Here is a 24300-nt window from a genome sequence, read left to right on the forward strand (position 1 = left end):
CCTCTTAAAAAGTCACTTAGTGGTAAATGGCTATTCGACACTACAAATAAAAATGTTTTAAAGAATTTACTACAGCTTTCTATTCATACCAACGTTATAAACCCACTGGGGGTACTGCTGGCGTCTGTGGTGCAGTGGGGCTGCCCATTTCCCCGTGGAGTTGCAGGCACCAGGGAGCAATCCGGATCCGGCACCTTCCCAAGAAGCATGTCAGACACCCACCTACTTAAAGCACAACAAATTTCAAGAGAAACAAAAATCCAACTATCAGCAATTGTGGGCGGAAAAGATCTTTCAGGATAACTGACGAACGCCCCAGGAGCTGGCAGCATCGCTATGGCACATGCCACGTTTGCTCATCCCACCATAAATCAGGCGGATGACAGACTGGAAACCTCCTGAACAGAGCAGGCAGGCTTCCAAGAACCAGGCAACCTGTGAGTAGAAATATTGGGAAAAACTAGAAAGCATTTCAGGAGTAAGAATTTTAATCAGCATAAATCAACTCTCAACGACTCTCCTGTTTCTTTTAGGATGCGACATGCCTTGGGTTTTGGTAAACTCTGGGTTGACACTAGTGAACAGCCTGCTCGACAAACATGAGCTTTGACAAATCTCAGTACTTCCTTCACCCCTTCCAAGGTCCAGCGAAGTCACATGCAGAAAGAAGATGGATAGACCCTGAGTTTGACACGCTGAATTCGGCTTGTTTTCATTCAAGATTACAACTCCTATGACGACAGCTACCTTCCTTGATTCCTACAGACCTCCCTTCAGCCTTCCCTCCGTGCTTCCCTGAAAAGCTGAAGGAGGTGACTCAGAGAAATGGGTTTGGTTTCGTAAAGGCACACACACAAACTTTCCTGCTCTGTAGCTTCCCAGACTGCGAACTCTGCGGGACACACAGCCTTATCTTAACCTCCAACACCACTTAACTCTCAAGACACCGTTGCAATAAAATAAATAAATACAATTCTGTACTAACACCAAGAAATTGAGAAGTAAAGATATGAATGAAGGGATCCTCTGTAAGTCGCATCCGCCCTGACCCGCAGACTCTGCTTCAGTGCCTTCAAAACTAAATGCCGAAGTAGTAACACCCCAGCAGATGACTGCTATTACACATGACGGGGAGTTTTCAAAAATGGAACGGAATCCATCTATCGGTGCCTCACTTATGTCAGAGAGAGCTTGATCATGTTCTCAGCGACCTGCTACCCTGCCAATCCCAGAAGTGCTTTTCGAACAAAGTACTGACGGAGCGTGAAGGAAAAATCAAAAGAATTATGTCACTGCGGTACCTGTGCCAAACTACCAGGACAGTTAAATTCCCTATAAATGCAACAAAAAAAAGGATCAACGTGACCAAGGAAAGAAGAGGGGAAATAATTAAGCACTTCATGCAACTTTATCACCAGTCTTTCTAATACTAGTTTTCGCATTGGTTACAGAGATATTCACCCAAGCATGCACTACACATGTGTGTGTTTACACCAGACCCCTACTGAAACAGAAATGGTTACTCTGAGCTTCCCAATATACCCATGAAAAGAAGATTCCCTGGGACACCCACCTGCCCCCAAACCACTACCGAGCTTTGGAAAGGCTTTACTGCAAAATCTCGCAGCTTTGGGAAAAAAATGAGTCAAGAGCAATGTTAAGATAATGTAACTTAACATCTTGCAACCCATCTAAACAAGAATGTTACAAGTGCTTGCTCCAGCCCCATGTGCCTTTGCCAATGCTACCAGGCAGCGTTCTGCTAGTGGGCTTTGCAAAGCGCCTGGTGTAACGTGGACAAAGCAGAGTAAGCCTTGGTACAAACAGCAGCAGCAGTCATGCAGAATTAAAGAGAGGGGACTTTTAGTGTTTTACTGCACATAAATCAAATCCAACGCTATGAAGACACAGAAGAATCTGAATTCCTGGCATTTACATAATATTTCTCAACAACAGAAACTGAAAGGGAAAACCCAAGGATCATTCAATAGGAAAGGGACCGTTAGAATGCTCTGGGTTTGTGTTTCAATGAGCTATTCCCTAAAGAAACGGTACTGGGAGGCTGCATCAGGGAACCAGGAAACACTTTTCCTTAACCCTTGCGAGTCAAACTTCACGGTGTGCTCGGAGTTTTTCGTGCAGCGCAGCACAAACCGTACTGGATTGCCACCGTTGTCAGCAGCCTGACTCAAGGCAAAAAGAAAAGAACACAGTTTACGTCACAAAAAGATGACGACACTTCAGTAATTATCTGATCGGGTTAGAATTTAATATTTGCATTACTAGAGAAACTCTTATCGATTTGGAAAATGTCAAAACCTCTTTAAATACTGACAAATAATATTGACTAATTATTTCCACTTTTCCTTTTTTAAGCTTAGAAAGGCAATAATACCGCTATGGATCAAAAAGCCAGATAAATCTTATTAAGTACTATATTTCCCCTTTTGTCTACTTCTCTCTCCACATTCCATCATTTTGGTCCTTTGAAATTCCTTTGTTCTGCCTGTGATCAGGGTTTCCAGGGGAAATCTGGCACTGGATCTAAAGGGAACCCCACACCACTGAAGTACTCCTGACAATTAATCATTTAGTAAATTATTTCTTTCCCCCTACTTCACTTGCCTCCAGGATTATCAGGGAACATTTCTGTACAGCGCTAACGAGACAAAGCCTCCCGAAGCACCAAGATGCGGGCTACCTCGAGGGTTCATTCATGCGCCGAAGTTAAGCGGTGCCTGCAGAAACCACCCAGACGTTCCCGTCTGTCAGGCTGGCGTTTCAGAATAAGGACAGGATTTGTCTTTAGAGCCACTCTCAGACTGCACACATCACCAAAAAGTATCCGTACGGAAGAGCTGCTTCAGATGGAGAGAAGGAAAACAAAAAGGGCAGGGTGGCTTCCCCACGTGTGTCCTGGTGGCGTGGAAGAGCCCAACGTCCCCTCAACCACATCTTCTTAATTCATTCACCTGCCCACTGCCCCATGCTTGTCTCGGGCATGAGCTGCTCACCGGTGAATGTGAACAGGGAGAGAAGGTGAGCACCCAGCACTTACATGTTAACTAAATAACAAGCAGTGGGACGAACTTATTTTGCGTTCCTACTTATTCTGCGCTCTCTTTATCAAATCCGGAAGCACAGCAATCTGGAAAAAAAGGGACATGGCATTAAAAACAGCTTCATACCCACTCCTTATGCTTCGTTTGTTTTTTTCTTTTTCTTTTTTTTTTTTTAATATATGAAATGTAACACAAGGAAAAGAACCCAAATAAAACATTTTCATCTAAACTTTGCTAAAATCCGAAGCTTTATGCTAATGCATGAATGCCACAGTGGGAGGCAAAGTAGTAAAAAACGATGTTGTTTTATTTATTTTCATTGCCTTTGTTGAAGATTATGCTTTGCTACAGGGGTCTAAGTGTCCCCTCTCGCCAGGGCCATGGGAAGCCATCCAGTTTCTTTCAAAGCCTCTTCATGCGCAATAGTCACGCAATATGCATACGAGGAGAGAGAATTTCTTCCAACAACGGTATGCATTAATTTATAACATTTTTCCAAGATCCTTTATCAAGTTTCAGTTGTAGGTCAAATAATTTATGCTTCGGAAAGATAATCTCTGCATTTAAAATTTATCGTTCCTTCAGAGGTTGGTTCTCATTAGCGCTCATCATTTTCCCTGCTCATGAAATACATCTTCACGAGCCGAGCCATTCCACTTGATATCAAGGATTCCTGCGCGCTAACTCGATCTAACTGTTGCAATTACCGATCATCTGACGGAGCCGTAAGTTACGATCCTCGATGACCACTAATGAAGGCTGCCCAGCAGTTAAAATATCAAAGCAGCATATATCAGCACGCTTTGGAGCGCAAGATAGACTTCCAGTGTTGCACTTCTCTTGTATTTATTGTACACTGTAAATTACATCGCAGGCTGCCTCCAACACGGACCGTCCCGCGCTGCAGTCAGACACCAGGTTTTAATAAACCACTCCTGACAATCTTTTGATCGCTGGGGGGGGCAGATGAAAGGCAAGGCCGCCTGCTGCAGGCAATCTGCTCAGTCAAAACAAAGGAAACTTCAGAGGGAGACAGAGATGCATCAGGTGTTAATCTCCACCGAGCAAGGGGTGCGGGCTGATTGACTCGCTCCCCACTCCGAGCCGGGAACGGGGAGCGCCTGCAAGTGGGCTCAGTCAGGATGCGCGCAGGAAAGGAGAGGTGCTAATACCTGGGCGTGAAACGCTTTGATTTGAGAACTCAAAGCCTCAGAAAGTCATCTTAGGGTCCTTCTAAATTACTTTAAACTGGTCACTTGACTATCTGATGTTTCAAATGCGCTGTGTGGAACAAATCCTTTTTTTTCTTTTTTTCTTTTTTTTTTTTTTTTTTGCATTGAGAACAAGTTCTCTTATTCAAAAAATGACAGTGTAATAATCTGCTAGAGGAAGAAGCAAAATATAAGTATTCAGAGCATTTAAAAAAGTGGACAAGACAGAACATTGGAGAGATGACTTGGGAAAAATCTCCTGCATGGAGCGAAGGTGGGCTGAATGATCTAGTAGAGGTCATCTCCACTAAGTTGGGTCTGAATGAGAGCATGTGAATAATGCTGGTGGCATTATAAATCAAAGTTCTCACTACATGCCCTCAGACACGTATTTGGTAAGAAAAGTTTAGGCATGAGGAGACAACGCCAAAAAAACAGCCTTGGTTTGGGACTATAAAAAGAACGACTGCTGCTCTCTCTTTAGTGTTCAATTTCTTTGTGGGGAAATAAAGAGAAAGAGGTCTGGGGGACTGCGAGACTTCTGCAATTTCTCTTTGCTTCAGTAATCCAAGCATCTATCACTAACCATCGTTTTCTGTGCATTACTTTAACCCTTGCTCTATTTTTTTCCATCGCTTCAATCCTTTTAAGAGATTTCTCTGTAGAGCTGTTCAGAAACCACAACAGGTCTGAAAGGAATACAACAACTAACGTCACATCACTTGAAATCATTTCTTCCAGGCACTGAAAGCAAATAGTTTACTCAATGTCTAGTCTAAAGTGAAACATTTTAACTTCAACGGTCAAAAATCTTGCCATAAACATCTCTCAGATGGGAAAACTTTGAAGCAAGAAGTTTTGCAGAGCATCTCATCACAGTATACCTAGAGTATTTACAAAGCTTTCATAAACAAATGAAGATGCAAGTGAAAAAGCCCAGTGCCAGCAAGAGCCTGCCACATACAAACCTCCCAGGTGCCTGCTCACTCACAAAAGCTGTTTCATGGGGCCAGGGAAAAAAGGGCTGAGTTAATACTTAGAAAAAAAAAATCAGACACTGCGTCTAATTCACATAAAGTTATGACTGTTACCGCTTGACAGCCCTGAAACAAAATGTGAAGTTGATAAGCAGAAGACTCCTCTCCGTCCTGGAAGCTGGCAGCACATCTCCCACCGCCTTCCTCCTCCCCACGGTGCACATGTTTGGGATAACTGATTCCTCATGGGCTTTTTTCTTGCCTTTAAAAATGAATTACATTTTTAACTGGCCAAGCAAGCTAAAACAGTTACAGCCCATAGATCTTGAGAGAGGAACAAGGTGTTGGACTCCATGCATTCCTTCATAACATTTTCTTCAAAATTAAAAAAAAAAAAAAAAGCCACCCTCAAACTTACTTTTTCCTACTCCTTTCATCCAATTATGAGATGTTAAGCAGAAAACTACAAACAGACAACAGGCATCAAGTCGCTGTCTGAGCCCTGGACTGCAAGTCCATTAGTGCAGCTCCTGCTGATTATGTTGTTGTCTGGCCATCCTGGTACGAACTGTTCACCTGTTTTTGCCCGTTTTCTTTCCTGAACTCCAAGTACCGTTCAATAACCCATTTTTGCAAAAACAATCGTAAGAATGTTGACTTCAGACCATCACTCCAGCAAACCACGGCATCATCTGCAGGCAACGGAGACATGAGCAAGACTTCAAACCACTGCTGGACTTGCGAGCCTCCCAGAGCGACCGCGCTGTAGGTGCCTGAACACCTTAATCATTGGTACTCCAGAAGGCTAGCAGGACCTCCTGCTCATACTCCCTCACGAAACTTAAAGAAATTTGCAAAAAGTCTATGAAGCAAGATAAAACAAGAATATTTCCAGTGCCAGTGGAAGGCCTTAACCAGTACAATAAGCACCTGTAATAAAAAATACTGTATCTGCTCACTGCAGTCGACTTTCTCTGGAAGACAGTGCAATAGTCGCTTATCTAAGTAGGCTAATTAATTTTTTAGCATTTGTTAGGCTGCTTTTTGAATACTGGTCAATCAAGTTGTTACAGAATAGCAAAATAACGTCAAAGGTGAAAACCACAACTATCCCTCTGACAACGCAGAGGTGGGAGCGGATTACAAATGGGAGGAAAGGTAGCTCTATTCTGATTTTGGTCTGGGATCCGTCACTGTAGTATCCAAACGACCATCACGGTTTGTATTAATACAAAAGATCACACGCAGGGTCCACAAGCTGGCAACTGAACTCAGATCCTGCATTTCACTCCATTATTTTAGCACCGAGCCCATCCTTCCTGCCCATTAAAGCCGCACTTCTAAGGGATCGCTGCTGCCAAGAGAGGCTGTTGTTAAAAGGTGAACGCAGCCATCAGATCAGACCCCGAAGGGACAGGGATGTGAGCTGTCCTCAGATTTGTTCCCTCATTCTGATTAACACACTTACTACGGTTCTCATTTCTGGCTCTCCAACCTTTGCTAAGACACTCAGTCCAGTCTGCTTCCTTTTCAAGGTGCTATCAGTCAAATCCAACCACATCGTTTTTGCTCTCAGTTACTAAATTCAAACCATTTTAAACATCCTGCTTTCATCTTTATAGCTCTCTCCCACTTTTTAACCGTGCTGCAGTTACAGAAGAATGTACTTGACATATAAAACGTGCACATGATTCTTTTAACATTTTAATGCCATGTATTGTGTTGTAAACATCTCTTCATGTTTTATCTCCTTCCCCATAAATCAGAGGCTAGTATCTTAGAAGTCTCGAAAATGACATGTTTTCTCCATAATATAAATGTAAGGCTCTACTCCTTGAAACTTGAGTCAGCTTTCAAAAATCATCAAAAAACAGAACTAGGAAACAGCAGAAGATTATCAGCTAAGTTAAAATTATTTTTTTCCCACTCCATTAGCACGACAGCATGATCATAACATGCAAACAAATATGTTAGGAGATAGGTCTTCACCAGGCTATCAGAAAACCAATGTTTTGATTATTCTTTGTTGTCACTTCGCTGGAGCACCGCTAAAGTGAAATACCTTCCTTTGTACCCAGACCAGTGAACGATGCTGGAAGAGTCAGGAAAGTAGACATTTAAAAAATAAGTGATATGCTAGGAATAATTATTTGGTTAATTCACAATTAACATGCAGCATTTACTACATTAAACCCCAAAACAGATTTCCATTTTCCTTACCGTAGCTGCAATTAGTAAGACTGATCTCTTATAATGAGATTTTCTGGTGCATTTGGCTGACTTAGCAGTGTTACAGTGAAAATGTGTCTCAATCTATTCCTTGGTAAATACATTAGTATTTTATTTTATTTTTTAAAATTAAAACCATTGTAAAATACTTATTCTTTTGAAAAGAAAGAACGCCAATCGAAAACACCTGTCCAAAATAATTTTAAGTTACTTCAATGCTGGAAAAAGAAAAAAGAAGAAAAAAAGGAAAGCGGTTTTAGCAGGTGGGACTGAAAAGTGGTGACATGTTGTAGTACAATACTGAAGGGCTGAAGGATGTAACACGGTGTTGCATGATGTGGAAGAGAACGAGGGACCACTGGATTAGCACGCCACTAAAATGCTAGATGAGGTGAGAAGTACAACTCTGAAGTATTGTGATACAAAGGAGTGAGGCAGAGGCAAAACTGCTGGTAGAGGACAAGAGAAACAAAACACGATCTTCTCCTGGCACCTTCCAGCAGGAATTAACTCTCGCACAGGCCACAGCACGACGCTTGATTCTCAACACTCGACACTGATTCTATAGAAACACCCAAGGATCCTCCAATATCTATATGGATCACCAGAATTCATACATTTTTCTACAGGCCTATTTCTACCAAAATGCTGTCTAACACGAATTACTGCAATTACTCTTGCAATTTGGACACAAACATTTCTGGAATGACTTTACCGCACATTACCTGCTAATGCAAGCCCAAGTCAGGTAATCTTTATCTGTATTTTTCAGGATATTTTCAAACAACTTTTTCACTGTCATTTGTCAAAAATATATATATAAATAAAATAGTCTCTTAAAAATCATTACCCAGTTTCAGAGAATTGTCATAAAAATATATTATTTCTACTTACCACCAAAAAGCACAGCTAGAATTTATGGTTGTGAAGGGAACATGTTTGTAAATACATGCTTTTGGTTGATAAATATCCAAACTGCACTTCTATAAACAATGGAAAAACACAGTGCTGCTAACTCCCATCCTTTTTTATTATTGCTTAAGGACAGTGAAGGTGGAGTGAGAAGCTCCACTCTGGTAAATTGTTGTAACACGCTAGCTCTTGTGGTTAGGAAAAAAGAGAAGTTTCAAGTATCACAGCAATCTGAAATCAATAGAATCATAGAATCATAGAATATCCCGAGTTGGAAGGGACCCATAAGGATCATCAAGTCCAACTCCTGGCACTACACAGGTCTGCCCAAAAGTTTAGACCATGTGACTAAGAGCACAGTCCAAATGCTTCTTAAATTCAGACAGGCTTGGTGCAGTGACTGCTTCACTGGGGAGCCTGTTCCAGTGTGCTACCACCCTCTCGGTGAAGAACCTCTTCCTGATGTCCAGCCTAAACTTCCCCTGCCTCAGCTTCACACCGTTCCCTCAGGTCCTGTCACTGGTGATAACAGAGAATAGGTCCCCTGCCTCAGCTTCACACCGTTCCCTCAGGTCCTATCACTGGTGATAACAGAGAATAGGTCCCCTGCCTCAGCTTCACACCGTTCCCTCGGGTCCTGTCACTGGTGATAACAGAGAATAGGTCCCCTGCCTCTCCACTCCCTCTCGCGAGGAAGTTATAGACTGCGATGAGGTCCCCCCTCAGCCTCCTCTTCTCCAGGCTGAACAGGCCCAGTGACCTCAGCCGCTCCTCATACGTCTTACCCTCTAGGCCCTTCACCATCTTTGTCGCCCTCCTCTGGACGCTCTCCAACAGCTTAATGTCCTTCTTGTACTGTGGTGCCCAGAACTGCACACAGTACTCGAGGTGAGGCCGCACCAGCGTGGAGTAGAGCGGGACAATCACTTCCCTCGACCGACTAGAGATGCCGTGCTTGATGCACCCCAGGATACGGTTGGCCCTCCTGGCTGCCAGGGCACACTGCTGGCTCATATTCAACTTGCTGTCGACCACAACCCCCAGATCCCTCTCTGCGGGGCTGCCCTCCAGCGTCTCGTCGCCCAGTCTGTACGTACAGCCAGGGTTGCCCAGTCCCAGGTGCAGGACCCGGCACTTACTTGCTTTTGTTAAACTTCATGTGGTTGGTGATCGCCCAGCTCTCCAATCTGTCCAGAATGGGGCAAGTGATAACTAAAAGATTATTTTAGACCAATTTTAGACCAATTTTAGACCAATTTCCTAAAGCAGCAAAGTATGGCTTTGTGGTCCCTCTGCCTTACTCCGTGCAGCAGTTTGGAGCAAGCCAGCCAACTTCACCCCATGTTGACAGCGCTGACCTGGCCCCAGCTCCCTCCGGATCATTGTGATGTGGTCGAGAGATGGAAAAAACAAAAGAAGCCACAGAATTTGAACGTTTAGAAGTTTGTAACCACACTTCTGGAATATTACAGAATCTCTATTACATTTTCACAGGATCAAGTTCTTCACATCCTGTCCTAAATCACGGGGAGGAATCTGACACGATCAACGCCTTACCTTCCCACGGTATATTTGAGGGCTGTAAATTGCGAACGCAGATTTGTCAGGGAAATGAGGGGTGGGAAAGACGAGTTGCCCTTAAAGATGCACAGATTTATAGCAATATGGGAAGCGGAAAGACGGTTATCATATAAAAAGGTCCTTGAGGGCCAGCAAGGAGAACCAAGGGAAACATGAGTCATGAGCTGCCAGGGAAGAGGATGTGCGCTGGGAGCAATGGACAGAGCAAAGTAGCAATAAAAGGAAGTTCCAAGTCAAATGTGCTCCTTCCCAAAGGTCAAGACAGATACCGAGCTTACAGTATTTATTGAAAATTAAATTCCCAGCCAATTCAGACACAAACAGCACCAATAGCAACATCGGAAAACGGATAATCATCGACTGAAAGGGTCTATTGATAAACAAGGTCATAAACCACAGCTGTTTTCTTCTGCTTTGTTACCAACTCTGCTTTATTTTCCTTAATAAGAATAGTTGCCTTGAAGGTCTGCCTATACAGGCGACTAACAAACTAAAGAAGAATGAGAGTGCAAATTTAAAGCACTCAGCCCTGCTTGTGCAAAAGAGTTTTACACTTCAAGAGGCTGCAGTAAGCCTCTCTTTAAGGGCACAGTAACAGCTGTTCCTATGGTGAGATAGCAGCGAATAAATCAATCGTGCACTATGAACCCAAACACAAGGTTACTGCACTCTTAACTTTCCTTTCCCTTCTCAGCAAGCCTCAAAAGCACCAAACTCCAAATTATGGTGCAGGATTCCTGGTACTCCCGAGTGTCTCAAGAGTTTAAAAAACACCACTTTAAAAAGCAGCTCCCAGGAGTTGAAAAGGCACGTGCTTTTGAGACAAAACACAACATCACGCAACACATAGAAGCTGAAGACAAAGAAAACCAGTTATTTGTGCATGAATATCACCTCGAGGAAGATATATCAGAATCTCAAAACAGACACGTTACACAAGAGTCTCTGAACAAGAAATAATTAATTCTCTTTTGAGTCTAGTAGTACCCATGTCAAAAGGGAAGGCAAATATGACAGTAAATACTTAAAAGCATTGACAGGTCATGAAACAAATTCTTAAATATTAAAAAAAAACAGTAGATAGAGAGGAAAAAGCATCTCTCTGAAATTATATCAAAGCCAAGAAAGCTCCACCTTTTGGTGCTCCTCCAGTTACAAAGCTCCTCCTCCAGTTACAACAGCTTCTTTATCCAGACCTTCCTTTATAGAAAAATACGTGCAAATGTATACTTTTTTTTTCAAGGCTAAGTGCTTTCACCTAAATATTTCCATGGAATTCACAAAAACGCAGCATTCCTTCTATTTTACAAAGAAAACAGACACCAAGTTAGCTGCTGAGCCCAAGTCCAAGCTCAGTGAAAACAAGCAGCACCACCTGCGCTCACATGAGCCTGAACAAGGTGTGCTTATGGGTGCAATCCCAAAGAACACATGAGGTGCTGGCAACTGAGCTGTTAAGAGGCTTAAGCACAGAGAGCCTGACCCAATCAAGGTGTCTCCAGGATGCAGATCACAGCAAAGCTCCATGACCTGCTCCATCAGCAGTGTCCTAGGACTCAGGCCCCCACTGCCCAGACGACTGCTGAAACCACAAAGTGCTATCAAAGGCACTGCCACTTGTTTCAGCTCGTATTTACAGCTTAAAGTGACTGTGGCTACCACGCTTTGTAAGTCCGTTCCACCCTGCATGTTACCTGCTCACTAGTTTGTCTCTCCTTTGGGACTTAAGAAGAGCCTAAGAGCAACTTTGCTTCACAGCTGGATTGATTGCAGGAGGGCTAAGAGATCAGCATCAAGCCCCGCAGAAACTCTCACACATGCAGGGAAGCTCAAGTTCAGGCACCTACAACTTTTGGAGCATGAGACACAGCTACCCCACAGCTGAGATTTCCAGTGTGTTTAACAAATGCACGGGAGATATCCTGATTCCAGACGCACTAACCCCCCCAACGCCCCACTCATTTAGAAAACTGCTCCAAGCGTCTCCTCAGACAGACCCGACAAGGTCAGGCAATAAAGCGCCCGAAGAGCCAGGCCCGTAAGGCTGGAGCCCTGCTGGCTCTTCTGGTACTCCAATTACACAGTTCTTCCTGTGTCATTTTCAGTGATCCATGCTCGGTATTATCAAGACAAACATTATTATTGGGAGGCTTAAAACCTCATCAGCTCAATTCTGAACAAACACACTGTGCCCAGAGACTCTAATTCACAGACGGTCCTTCCGTGGCGTCGGTTTTAGCGGCCCAGAGCTCGCGCTGCGGCTGCAGGCACCGCACGTCCTGCCGCTCGCTCGCTCCCGGCAGCGTTTCCGACGGCAGGACATCAACAGCTCGCAGTAGAGCCGTGGCACTGACCTGATTGATGGAGTTGGCAGCGCAGGAAGCCAGTCCCGTTCCCAGCGAGGCGAGCAGGAAACAAGTCAGGTCAAAAGGGACCGGGGCCATGGCAAACCCAGCGGACGCCGTGCACACAACCAGAGCTGCAACACAAGAGCACAGGTTAAGGAACCAGCAAGAAACCATCTCCTTCATACGTATCACTAGAGTTAAGGTTTTAAAACCCTGTAAGAACTACAGCACAGATTAACTTTTTACTGGTTTTTGGATCAAAGTAGCCCCAAGAACAGAGTACAAGCAACGCTAACTGCATAACAAAGGCAAAGATGGAAAGGACAACTGCCAGGGATGAGACACCCAGAAGCAACAGAACTTAGGCAGAAGAGGTGAGAATAAAACTTATGGCACTGTATTCTCTATTCTATGGATTGCTACAGGATCAAGCTGCCTCATACAACAGGTGCCTGAGATACTTTTTTTTCCCCCCTGTAACCCACATGCCATTGCAAAGTCTACCATGGAAGAAAAACAGTTGGGAAAAATCCTGAACCGAGAGAGGGAAATTCTATCAAAATATAGCAGAAACTTCAGCAGGGCAAAAAAACAAAGCAAACAAAAATTTAAAAAAAAAGGAAAAAAACAAGGCTACGCAGACTACACCTGGTGAAGCCAGTAACTTCACCGTAAAAGCATCTGCTCGCACTGTTTCCATTTGACATGCCCACTTCAGGCAGAAGGTACAATCACATCACGACATGGACCTCGTAACACTTAATCCACTCAAATTTGGAAGTCTTTAACAAAAATCCATTTCAGTTTTGTCATCCAAAATTATAACTTTAGTACAGTACTGCTAATCACATGCTTAAAAAGAAAGTTACCCTAGTCTCAATCCTAATACTGCAATTACCCAAATAATAGGTTACATGAAACTCGCATTTGGCAAGAAATACTATAAAATAAAAATTTCTTATACTATAAAAGTTAGGACTTACTGAGTTTCTTGCTCATGACCTTGAAACTGACAATTGAAAATTAATAGTTTTTAAATAATTTAAAAATGTCTTGTGCGTAATTACATGTTCCAGATCTCAAATTAAAAGTATGCATCAAAGAATCAAAATGTTCTCATCTTCCTGATTCCTACAAAGCCTCCTATGTGTCTAAAGTTAAGTGACAAATAAATAACCTTTGCTGATATATCTGGATTATCTGCTGGGTAGTGTTACTGGAGATGGAAGAAGTAAATGTCACGGCAGAGACCCGTCAGCAAGGACGTACATGCAAAGCACTCGTTTCAAGAGCTGTGCCTACATAAGGACCTTAGGATTTAATCATAAAAAGACAGTGAAGATGACATGCTGCTCAGCGAAACTTTCCGCTAAGTATTAAATCTGTTGGCTGATGAATATTATTATAATAATGTATTTCACATTGTCATAAACGTAACTTATTTAGCCTCGTGGATTCACGGGGTGCTGCACGGATGGCTGGGACACAAGTCTCCGAGAGCACAAGGTTTGTTCCACGCTAAGCCCACAGCTTCACCTCTCGTGACAGCACTTGGCTCCTTCAGCTGCTTCCAGAACACCTCGAACCTGCACGGAGCCTTACCCTTACCTGCAGACATGCAAGTACTGATCACTGCGAAAAGACTGGACCCCAGCTATTCAGAACTCAGGGACAGAGCATCCTGGTTTCAAACTTGGATCCTTCTTCATAGAGAATAATCAAGAGATAATGTCAAGATTATAATTTCAAGAAAATATGAAATTCCCTGGTTTACAGCTGATAGAGTTAAAAATACACCCAAAAGATGGTGAAGCAGTGGTGTTTGCATTTCTAAGAATTATTACATTCATCTTTTGGCATAATAAATCACCCTTCCACTTCTAGACAAGAGTTTAATTAAAACTTATCTTAGAGAGCACTTTACGCCAATTTATTATGGGAAAACACCAACTCATTTACTGAAGAAGAAAGGTGGAGCAGATTGGCAAACAGTCTATGTAACCTTACCATCACACTGACCTCAAAGAAATCCTAATACAGCATAGCTACAGCACTAATTAAAGTCCCCATTGATTTCTCTGGATTAATTTCAGCCCGTCATTTCAGAGTGACTTAGCAGGATCTCGTTAAAAAAAGGCCATAGTACATCCTCTTACTTATCCAATTGAAACAGGTATTTTGGGTTGCTTGGCAGAGCTCTCAACACAAGGTTTTCCCTGCTTGTCTCATCACCCTGCAATTCAAATGCGACATGTTAAGAGTAAATAGGAAAACGTTCCCTTTGGATTGGGAAGTTTATTTGCTTTTCCTGGGAAGCAATAATTTACTCTTCTGCTTTTTTTCATGGAGGAAAAGTATATATAATTGAAATCACATCAAGGGAATGAGGTCACAGATTGTTTGTTTTTTAATCCCTGTTAGTTTAGTGCTTTTGGGGTCAAATTCACTTCACCTTATAGAAAAATGGAACTGATCCTTTCAAGATTTGTTGATGAGAGCCGGCATTATCTTCAAAAAGAAGCCAGGATTTAAACTTATGATCTCAACCTAAACCTAATTTTGTCTTTTAAACATCTTTAGCTTTAACAGAAATTAAGAAGGGACACTTGTCTACAATTTCAACGTCAATGAAAAATAAAACGCTAATGCACTGGTGGGGGGAAGAAAAAAAGTGAATAATGTTATTTCCAGCACAAGAACATGTTCGAAAGGACTACAGTGCATAGTATGCTCTGCATTCCTGTTCGGCTTCATTGTAATCTGCCTTTATAAATCTTTGTATTTGTACCGTGCGAATCACCACACTATATTTTGTTTAGCTCCTATTAGAAAGTAGCCAAGCCAAAGTCGAGGGGAAGAAACCCAAAGCAAACCACTTCAGCTTTAGATTTCCTTTCTGTTCCCGTACTGATTATGTATCAGTACATATGGAAGAACAAAAGCAATTGTATTCCTATTTTAATTTAAGAAGCTATTTTACCGTTTTATTACAAGTGTTTTTGTACTCCTTTAAAGGAAACTGGTTTTCCAAGAGCTGATGGAACTTCTCTTCCTGAGTTTTCACTCTTTGCTTTCTGGAAAGACAAATACAGCCTCAACATTGGTGCTGTGGGTCTGACAAACGTTTTCTTCGTAAACTTAGTTTTTTCTGGGGCAGGTGCATCTCGGTTTTGTTGTAGATTGTAACCTGCACACTGAATACGGCCAAACTCCTGAAGCAAATTTAAATCTGGGACAGTAATTTGAAGCAAGTCTTCATATAATCTCATATAAAATTCAAGTGCAGTAACACAAACGGAGCAAACAGCAATAATCTCTTCTACTGTTGAAGAATTTTTAAATGCTTTGCAAAAAATAAACTGTAATAATAGTTTGTTTTTCTTTCATTAGTTTTCTTTGTAGCATGGAAAACAAATTGCTAGCAAACTATCACTATGAAGCTTTGTCTCTTTGATAGGATAATAGTTACTGATTTAATAACCACAAAATGAGAACTACTTTGACAGGCCTATAAACTATATTTAGGACTGGAGAATGCGTGTAGACTAGTAACAATCTATACAAGGAACACTGATAAATCTTTGTCAAAGTTTCTGGCTATATTAAAGCCACAATTTAAAAGAATAAATTCTGCTCTCAGTTGAAGTGGAAATGTACTGGAACTCCAAGCAAATGGATTTTTTTTTTCACTAGAGCAGCTGTTAGCAGATTTTTGCCCATGCACACACAAGCACCTTATTTAGTGATTGATGCCACATTACTTAGCAGTTCAGCAACACTCAGAGTCATTATGCAAAGCTGGATAACCATCATCTTCATTTCACAATGGATGCAGGGATGAGGCAGGGTGTTAACGATCACACTGCAAGCCAGTAGCAAATGTCTCACGCTTCTCATTTCCACTTCAATACGTCTGCGCTAGATGATCACCAGCGCACAGACAAATTCAGACGTAAGCAATACATCTGATGAACTTGGGTTGTTTTTTTCTAATAAAGAAAATGGAATTATTTTCTTAAAAGTGTGCATAAGAAAAAATGCCCTACTTTTAGTCTCCAAACCTGAAAATGCTCATAAATATTATTTGTCCATTTTTCAAAATTTAAATATAGCTCAGTACATCCGTGATGTAGAAGCTATAGGTATTTTTGCAGCATGCAGTCTCTGCTCCTAGGATGCTGTCTGACATTGTCTAGCCACATCAGAGAGCAGTTCCGACTTGGAAAGGATTTCAGGCGATCGCCTAGTCCAACCCCTTGCTGAAACGAGGGTCAGTGCTGAATTCAGGCCGGGTCCCTTGGGGCTTTTACATCTCCAGGGACAGAAATTTCACATCATCTCTGTACAACCTGCTCCGAAGTTTGACTGTCCTCATTGCAAAACCGCTTTTCCCTTAGGTCAAGTCAGAACCTCCCCTGATACAATTTATGAAACATTTTTCTCTACGCCAAGATTCACAGCATATTTAAAAAAAAAGAGGACAATCCTCTTTTCTTCCAATCCTCTTTTTAAAAGAATTTTGGCATCTGACTGGAGAATGTCCAAATCTTTCTTCCTGTGGAAGAAGCTACTAATGATCAGATAGCAGCAGAACGACACACAAATCTTTACCTTAAAAACAAACGTCAAATAAATGCATGGGCCTCCTCAGAGAACTGATTCCACCAGTCCTGGGATTCAGCCTGTAACCTGCACAACACTTTGGCGAGGAAAAAGCATTAAAAAAAAATAGGTTTGATTCTGATCTGACCATGGTAAATCCTGGAATGACTCTATTAAAGATGACAAATGACTCCAGCTTTACTGAGGTATAAACACCCCAGGCTGGCCTATTTTAGCTCTCTCCAAAGGCTGATCACGACAAGAGCAGAGAGAATTTACTCCCGACTATTCTTAACATAACATTAACAGGATTCTGGGCTGAACTCTCTGAGAGCTAGATATAACCAAACAATGTCTCATATCCAAATGAGAGATACACAGAAAAACAAACTTTGGAGAAAGTTTCCAGATTTCGTAGTGCTTAGAGAAACAGCAATACACTTAAATCGAAGCAACGGGGTTTTTTGTTATATCCACCATGAAGCTTTTCAGCAGAGAGGACAGTAACACACTGCAGCAGGTTGCACAGGGAAGCTGTATATTCTCTGCCCTTGGATGGTTTTTAGAACAAACAGAGCACCATGAAGTCAGGGATGATATACCTAAGGTTGGTCCTGCCTGGGGGAAAAAACAGATTAGATGACCTTCTGAAGTGTCACCTTGAGGTCCCTGCGATTCTGTGGATGCTGCACACACGGAACCAAAGCAAGTCACCCAGCAGAGAAGTCTCTCCAATGAGATCTGAAACAGGGCTTCAGTAATCAGAACAGAAAAGAATATTCATCATGCTTTAGCAGATTAACTGTTGACCTGTATTTTGGAAAAATACTACCAAAATTCTAAAGCGGCTTCAAAGATTTGGAAGTTACAAGTGCTTTGCAATGAGATAATGTAAAAGAATATAAAGATTTTGGGTGAAAGACTGCAACTTTGCACAGGATCTCTGGGTAAACAGCAATCAAATGAACAACCATGTATAAACAAGAATCATTAGATGCAAATTAATGTGTTTATGAAGACAACTGAAAATGTTCACTGTAGTATACTAAAATACAGGACAAAGGAAAGACAGGGAAATGCCCACAACATGTGGACATTAATGTGCCCTTCTTCAAGAAACTGAAGGTTTGTATTACAGTAGCCAGAAGGAGAAACAAGAGTCGGGATTCAACTCTTACAGGCACAGCAGAGAGAGAAAAGCTAAAGACACCGTCCCTTCCTCAGTGAGCTTGCAATTTAGATTAGGAAAACTACAGCAGTTCAGAAATTAGCAATTAAGTTTACACCTTACTCATGTTTACACATCCACTTCCCAGACGTGTGCTACGTAACGTGCTGTGCCTCTGGCTGGTCACTGTCACCACAACATATGCACAAGGCATCCTTTAGTGCAGGAGCAGCAATGACTTTATGTTCACAAACCGTAGCAAAGTCGCTAAGGAGAACACCCAGCACTTTGCACACCGTGCCTTCGCTGCGCTTCCCCCAAACCAAAACCAGGCATTTCTTTCCTGTGTTTTTCCACGCAGCTCATCTTAGTTTTCATCTGTGATCACTGGCAAAAGCATGAAGTTTAAGAAGATGAGACCGCCTGATATTCTTAACGATGTGTATGCATTATAAATTACTAGGATTTCCTCCTATCACCATACCTCACAATTCCTTTTCCTATTTTCAACTACACATGAACTTTGGGATAAAGTTGAAGACAATGACATTTATAATTCTGAAGACTTATCAGGCAGATGCATTAGCTTTCCAAGTGCCAGGATGGTACGATGCAGCTGTTCAGGCAGCAGCCAACAGAGAAAGGAAAGGATGGAAATCGAACCCGAAAAGGTGGATTATGCAACAAGTAATTAAAAATTCCCTAATCACTTTTTACGGCAAAAGAATATAAACAGTTCTTTTTTTCTCTTCTGTTGGAAAGGCAGAGTTTCTCATGGCAGACTCATAAGAGCTATAGTTTACATGAAGCAGGAGGGTATGGTAATAGCTAAACTCATTTCCTTTCAAAGGTGAATTGCAGTTCAGAACACAAACAAACATCTCTTTACTTCAGCAGCGGGAAGAGAAGAGGGCATAAGGAAGTCTCATTTCAGCATAATGCACAGTTTGTTTTTTTGTTATTTTATACCCTAAAAAGTATAAATAAAGAGCCTGCCAAAATAAACACATAGGATATGAGATCTATCAGAACTTCATGGGTGGAAGGAATTGAGTTGCGTGTCATTTGTAGAGTAAAAGTGACCTCAGAGAATCTATTTTTTCTTTAGTAAAATAAATAAATAAATCAAAGAACTACACCACCATACTCTTTACAGAATTTGTATTTTTCCACATGATCGCACAGCTTGGAAAAAGAGCTCAATCGACTTCCTTGCTCTGCACGCCGCACTGAGTATTTTTCCTGCTCGCCTCCTACACTGTCCTTTGACCAAAAAGACCAGCAACAGAGCTCCCTCCTGCAAACCTCTCTTCATCCAAAATCCAACTCGTGCTTTTATATTTTCTCATTTCAATACAATCTCCCTGCCAAATACACAAAGATTGCACCAAGAAGAGGGATTCACTTTTTTCTATATCTCTACGCCTTCTCAACAGATGCAAAGTTTATCACCTTGTCTCCAGAACAGCACATCTGAAAACGCACACTTGTACAAAACAGCCAGTCTTGAACCAAATGAAATTCCGTAACCTTTGCCTTCTACAGCTTTCAGGTAACATTATGCTTTAAAAACAGAGTGGTACTTTCTTGCCTGCAATGTTGTTTTTTTCCATTTCAACAAGAGCTACTAGAAGCCGTTCAGAATTTTGGCACCAACAGTGAGGCCACATGAAGAAAATAACACACAAAATTATTTTCCCCCGAAAGAGATACTCTTCCGTCTTGGTGAAGTTCTTCAAACTCCTGTTTTGAGAAGCAACAATAATGGTCAGATGCGGTACTGAGCTTACCCTTAAGGACTATCAGCAAATTTAACACATTTAAAGTGTTTAAAACAAGAGCTGATTCTCTCCCTTTCTCCACCTTTCTCTTCCCCCTCACCCCATTTAAACTGATCACTTAATCACAGAACTTTAACTTTTTATTTCTGGATCTATTGAGTTTTTTTAATTTAATTCTATTTCAATAACCAGCATAGGCTTCAAGCTCACATTAAAGAGCCACTTAAATAAAACCACCTAGTTGAAAATATGCCAAAAGAGTTAATTGTTCATATAGCACTTAAACATTATCTGTGGTGAGCACTAGAGAAACAAAATACTGCTAAAAACTTAACAGCATGAGGAGGAAAACCAGATCAGCTCCACACAAAGAGAAGAGGCAATAATTTAGGTTGTATGTCACAAAGCTTTTGCAAACCTGGGAGTGCAATAATTCTGATAACTGATAAATGTGCCAGTAAGAGTTTTATATGCCTAAATTTGAAATTATCAGGGCTAACAAATAAAAGGGAATCATTAAAGTATCAAAAACACATGATTTTTCATCCATCAAGTCTACTAACTCAACTCTTGACCAGCACAAAATAAATACATCTTGACGTTTTTTTAAATAACAAGGAGGAACATTTGGACATACAGACAAGATCGGTTTTGCAAGTCCAAAACATGAGATGTCTCACCAACACTGAGAACTAGAAGGCCTGTTTATTTAAGAAAAAATTAAATGACCATTGTACATTGCATGTGGCCAGTACAATTTTTCCACGGAAAACAAAGAGGGAAAACATATATACTGCAAGACAAAAGTTTCAGAAAACAAACTGAATTCGGGATTTTTATTATAACAAGTTGTTATAGCATAGAATAACAGTTTTATTACTGATTTTTTTTTAAACCAGAAAAATTCACCCACTGGAGAGAGCACCACAGTAGGGACTTCAAATAATTGTACTTCTGTTCTTGGCCCTGATACCGACAAAATCTAAGTCTTCGGTCAGATCATTACAGCTTCCTTAGACATAAAGCATACTTAACACTACTGCTTGGCAAAGAAGCAATTTCTAGTTGTTATGTATTACTATTAGAATAAAGGAAATGTAGTTAGGCTGCAAAGCAATTGCTTAAACTGCTGGTTGGAAGGTACAACTCTGTTAACAACTACAAAAGGAAACTATACCTCATTTCAGAAACTTTAATTGGTCATACCTAAAACTTCTCCTTCATAAATTTTGAAATTATTCTGATTATCTTTTGTTGGTGCTCTTAATATGAATTTGAAAAGAAGTAGTATTAAAATGAAAGGTAAATGAGATAGAACGTTGGTAAACTTAAGCAAAAAGGTTTTAACTTAATGCAAGGTTTATAAAATCTCTTCCTATTCCAGTTTTACCTCAAAGTATTTTTTTTGTACAAACTCTTGCTTATGATCCCCAAAAGCTAACTGACAATATGGTGCAAGCAATGATGATTCTAAACAAATTTAATAGGCGAAGAAATAACTTTTATAAAACTATTTTTTTCCAGCACACGTTTGATGGAATTGACCCAGGTACTTTGTGTCACTGAAGTGGGAATTATCACACAAAAACCTATCTGTACCATTAGCACGTTAGAGAACTCTAATATCACACAGAATACACAGAAGTGAAAAAACAACCAGTAATACCTGTAAGCTTAATTTTGGACAAACGTGCCAAAATTCCCGGCAAATCATCCAGCCGTAGCTTCATTTCTTTCCATTGTCTTTCTTCTTTGGATTCTGCTCTAAGCGGTGTGGCTGAGCCTCCAATTTCTGCAGCTAACTTCATTTCTCCCAGCTCATTTCTGTTTGATGTCTTAGACAAAGGTTGATGAACAGGTGAAATTGGTATAATCTTGTGTATAACTTTCTTTTCTTGATCCAATTGTTGACTCTCACGAAAAGGAGATGCAACTGAATCTGACTTAGGTTTTGCTCGTTGGCTGAGGTCTTTGTTGTACTGTGTTACATACTAAATAGAATGATAAATTTTAAGATGATTAGCTAAGAAGATGTTTTCATCCATTTTATGTTGTTATTAATGCCAAAATTATTGCTACATTATTCTTCTTATCAGGTTTACTTCCTATAGCGACACGACTGAGTTAGTCTTCTTTCAAACACTTATTTCATGCACAAAGTTTCTGAAGTTGGACAACATACAACGAAGGCAGTTTTCCATTTCACAATTGCCTCAATGGCATTTACTTAATCTTGAAGAACTGTTTCTGAACAAAATATAACTTCCCTTGTAGTTTTGACAGCAAACTTTACTTAATTCATCTTCAAAACTACCAGGCAATATCACTTAATTTATAAGTGATTAATTCAACCATAAACAAACAGGTACGCATAGGTCCATAACAACTCCAATCTCTAAAAACAGAAACTCAACTTTTTGCATCTTTATAAGATATGAGTGATTTTCGTACTAGCACTTTAATGAATAATAAATGCAAAAGTAATTTAGTTTCATGTTTCCCAGCAGGAGATGAGCACTCCACTTCAAAGGCACGGAAAGCTCTGTCTGGAAGAGGACACGCCGCGGCACAAGGCATTATCTGTGCTAAAGCGGCCTTCCTCCAACCTCAACTGTTTCAGATCCCATGTGCTTAACTCTGATGCAACGCACAAAAGGAGATGCTTGGACTTGCCTGAGCTTGCCAGATAGGAAATTTTGTTTTTTCAACCAATCTCCAATTTGACTCGCCACGAGGCAAAGTTAATTAAGGAATGAGAAACATGGGATAACCGCATTCCTTGACTTACCATTCGTTTGAGAAAGTTAAAGTACTGAAACGTGATCAATCTGTCATTGGCTACTCTGCACAGATGCACAAACTGGCATGGTACTTGCCGTATTCCTGTTTTCTTCAAGTGCCAAATAAATAAACCTATTTAAAGAAAAAAGGAGAACATTAGGTTCCAGCTCTGCCCCCGGATTCACCTGTAATTCAGCCTACAATGTCTGTTGTCTGCTGGGACGTGACACCACCACAAATGGGAACCTGGATGGGGGGAGACCCATTTGCACAGTCCTATTGAATAAACCGAAAGTGCAGGTTGCTCTAATGGTTTGGAGTTTTTCTTCCTAATTTCCCAGCTCCCTACAAACATGCTTTTTTAAGCTTGTCTTCCTCCTCCACGAGCCCACAGCTTTATCAAGTAAGAGCATCTCGGCCACACAGCATAAGCAGCGCTTAAAGGAAGCAGCTGCCACAGGGCTGCAAGATCACACCAAGGCCACCCGTGCCTGATATGACATCTATGCTCCTTTATTTTATTTTAAGAAGAAAACACCGCTACAAATCAACGACCCCACAACACTACACGACCCTGAAGGGCACCCTCAGCCCCAGCACGCCCCGCGGGGACACCCCTCACAGGAGCCGGCCATGCCCGGGGACACCCGGCGTGCGCTCCCCACCCAGCGCCCCAACAAAACCGACCGGCCCCGCTGCCCCCAGGGCTGTCCCAGCGACGGCCCGGCCCGGCCCGGCCCGCGGTACCTGCCAGCGCCCGGGGCGGGCTGCAGCGGCGGGCGGCGCTCATGGCGCTGCGCTGCTCCCGCCGCCCTCTCCCCTCAGCGCCTGGGCGCCGCCATCTTGCGCGGCCCGACCTCGGGACGCCATCCGGGTCGGCGCTTCCGCCGGCGGCTGAGGGGAGCCCGGCCCCGGGGACGGGAGGGGACAGAGGGGACGTGGGGACTGCACGTTTCTACCCCGCGGGTGCCGAGAAGCAGCTCAGACCCTTGCAGGGGTACCCAATACTCTTGTTTCTGGCGCTGGTTATTAAAATTCGCTTTTTTTCTGGATCGCAGCGTTTTTATTAAAAATCGCGGGCTTAGCGCAGTGGCTGTTACAGGAGGAGGGTGCCGTGGAGTTCGCGGGGGGGGGGGGGGGGGGGCGTCACAAAATGCTTGTGAAACAGCCGAGTGAGGGCTAAGAAAAAAGGTAAATGAGGCAGCCAGGTCGGTGAGGACAGGGAGTCTCATTCCCCAAACTACCTGAGTATTAAAGATCTCAACGCTTGGTTAAAAACAAACAACAAAAACACTTGTGTTCACCTGCCAAAGTCACTTTTGGAATTAGTTTTCTAAATTCTAATTTCACATTGGAATTAGTTTTCTAAACCGCTTGGTTTCAGTTACACGCTGCAGGAGGTCGGATTTAGAAGATGGATGCTGCCCAGAGAGGTCCTCACCGAAGGCTCATCCTCCCTTGCACCAGTGCTGGTGCTCGCTGGATCCATCTCCAAGCAGATTCAACTTGCTAACCTGAAGGGAAAATGTACTTATTTTGCTGGGTTAACTGTTTGAACCCATCCTGTGCAGGGTCAGATAGGCTGAAAGCTGGTACGAGGCACGGAGGAGGGGGCCTCTGCTGTGCTCCGACCAGAAAGGCAGGGGAA

The 24300-nt window shown here is 42.0% G+C and overlaps 1 protein-coding gene across 1 annotated transcript in view; it reads right to left on the reverse strand.

Annotated features, from left to right (window-relative positions):
* The window catches only part of LOC121056950 (protoheme IX farnesyltransferase, mitochondrial), a 103494-nt gene extending 79971 nt beyond the window's left edge, over positions 1 to 23523 (reverse strand). Inside the window, exons 1-4 of the mRNA XM_040530526.1 lie at positions 23400 to 23523; positions 22660 to 22784; positions 21538 to 21862; positions 12327 to 12451 (exon numbers count right to left, since the gene is read on the reverse strand). Coding sequence (XP_040386460.1) covers positions 12327 to 12451; positions 21538 to 21862; positions 22660 to 22784; positions 23400 to 23442 — 618 coding nt within the window. The 5' untranslated portion in view covers positions 23443 to 23523. The remainder of the gene's footprint in view (positions 1 to 12326; positions 12452 to 21537; positions 21863 to 22659; positions 22785 to 23399) is intronic.
* Positions 23524 to 24300: the final 777 nt, after the last annotated feature.

The sequence above is a fragment of the Cygnus olor genome, chromosome 18 (genome assembly GCF_009769625.2).
Source record: "Cygnus olor isolate bCygOlo1 chromosome 18, bCygOlo1.pri.v2, whole genome shotgun sequence".
NCBI lineage: Eukaryota > Metazoa > Chordata > Aves > Anseriformes > Anatidae > Cygnus > Cygnus olor.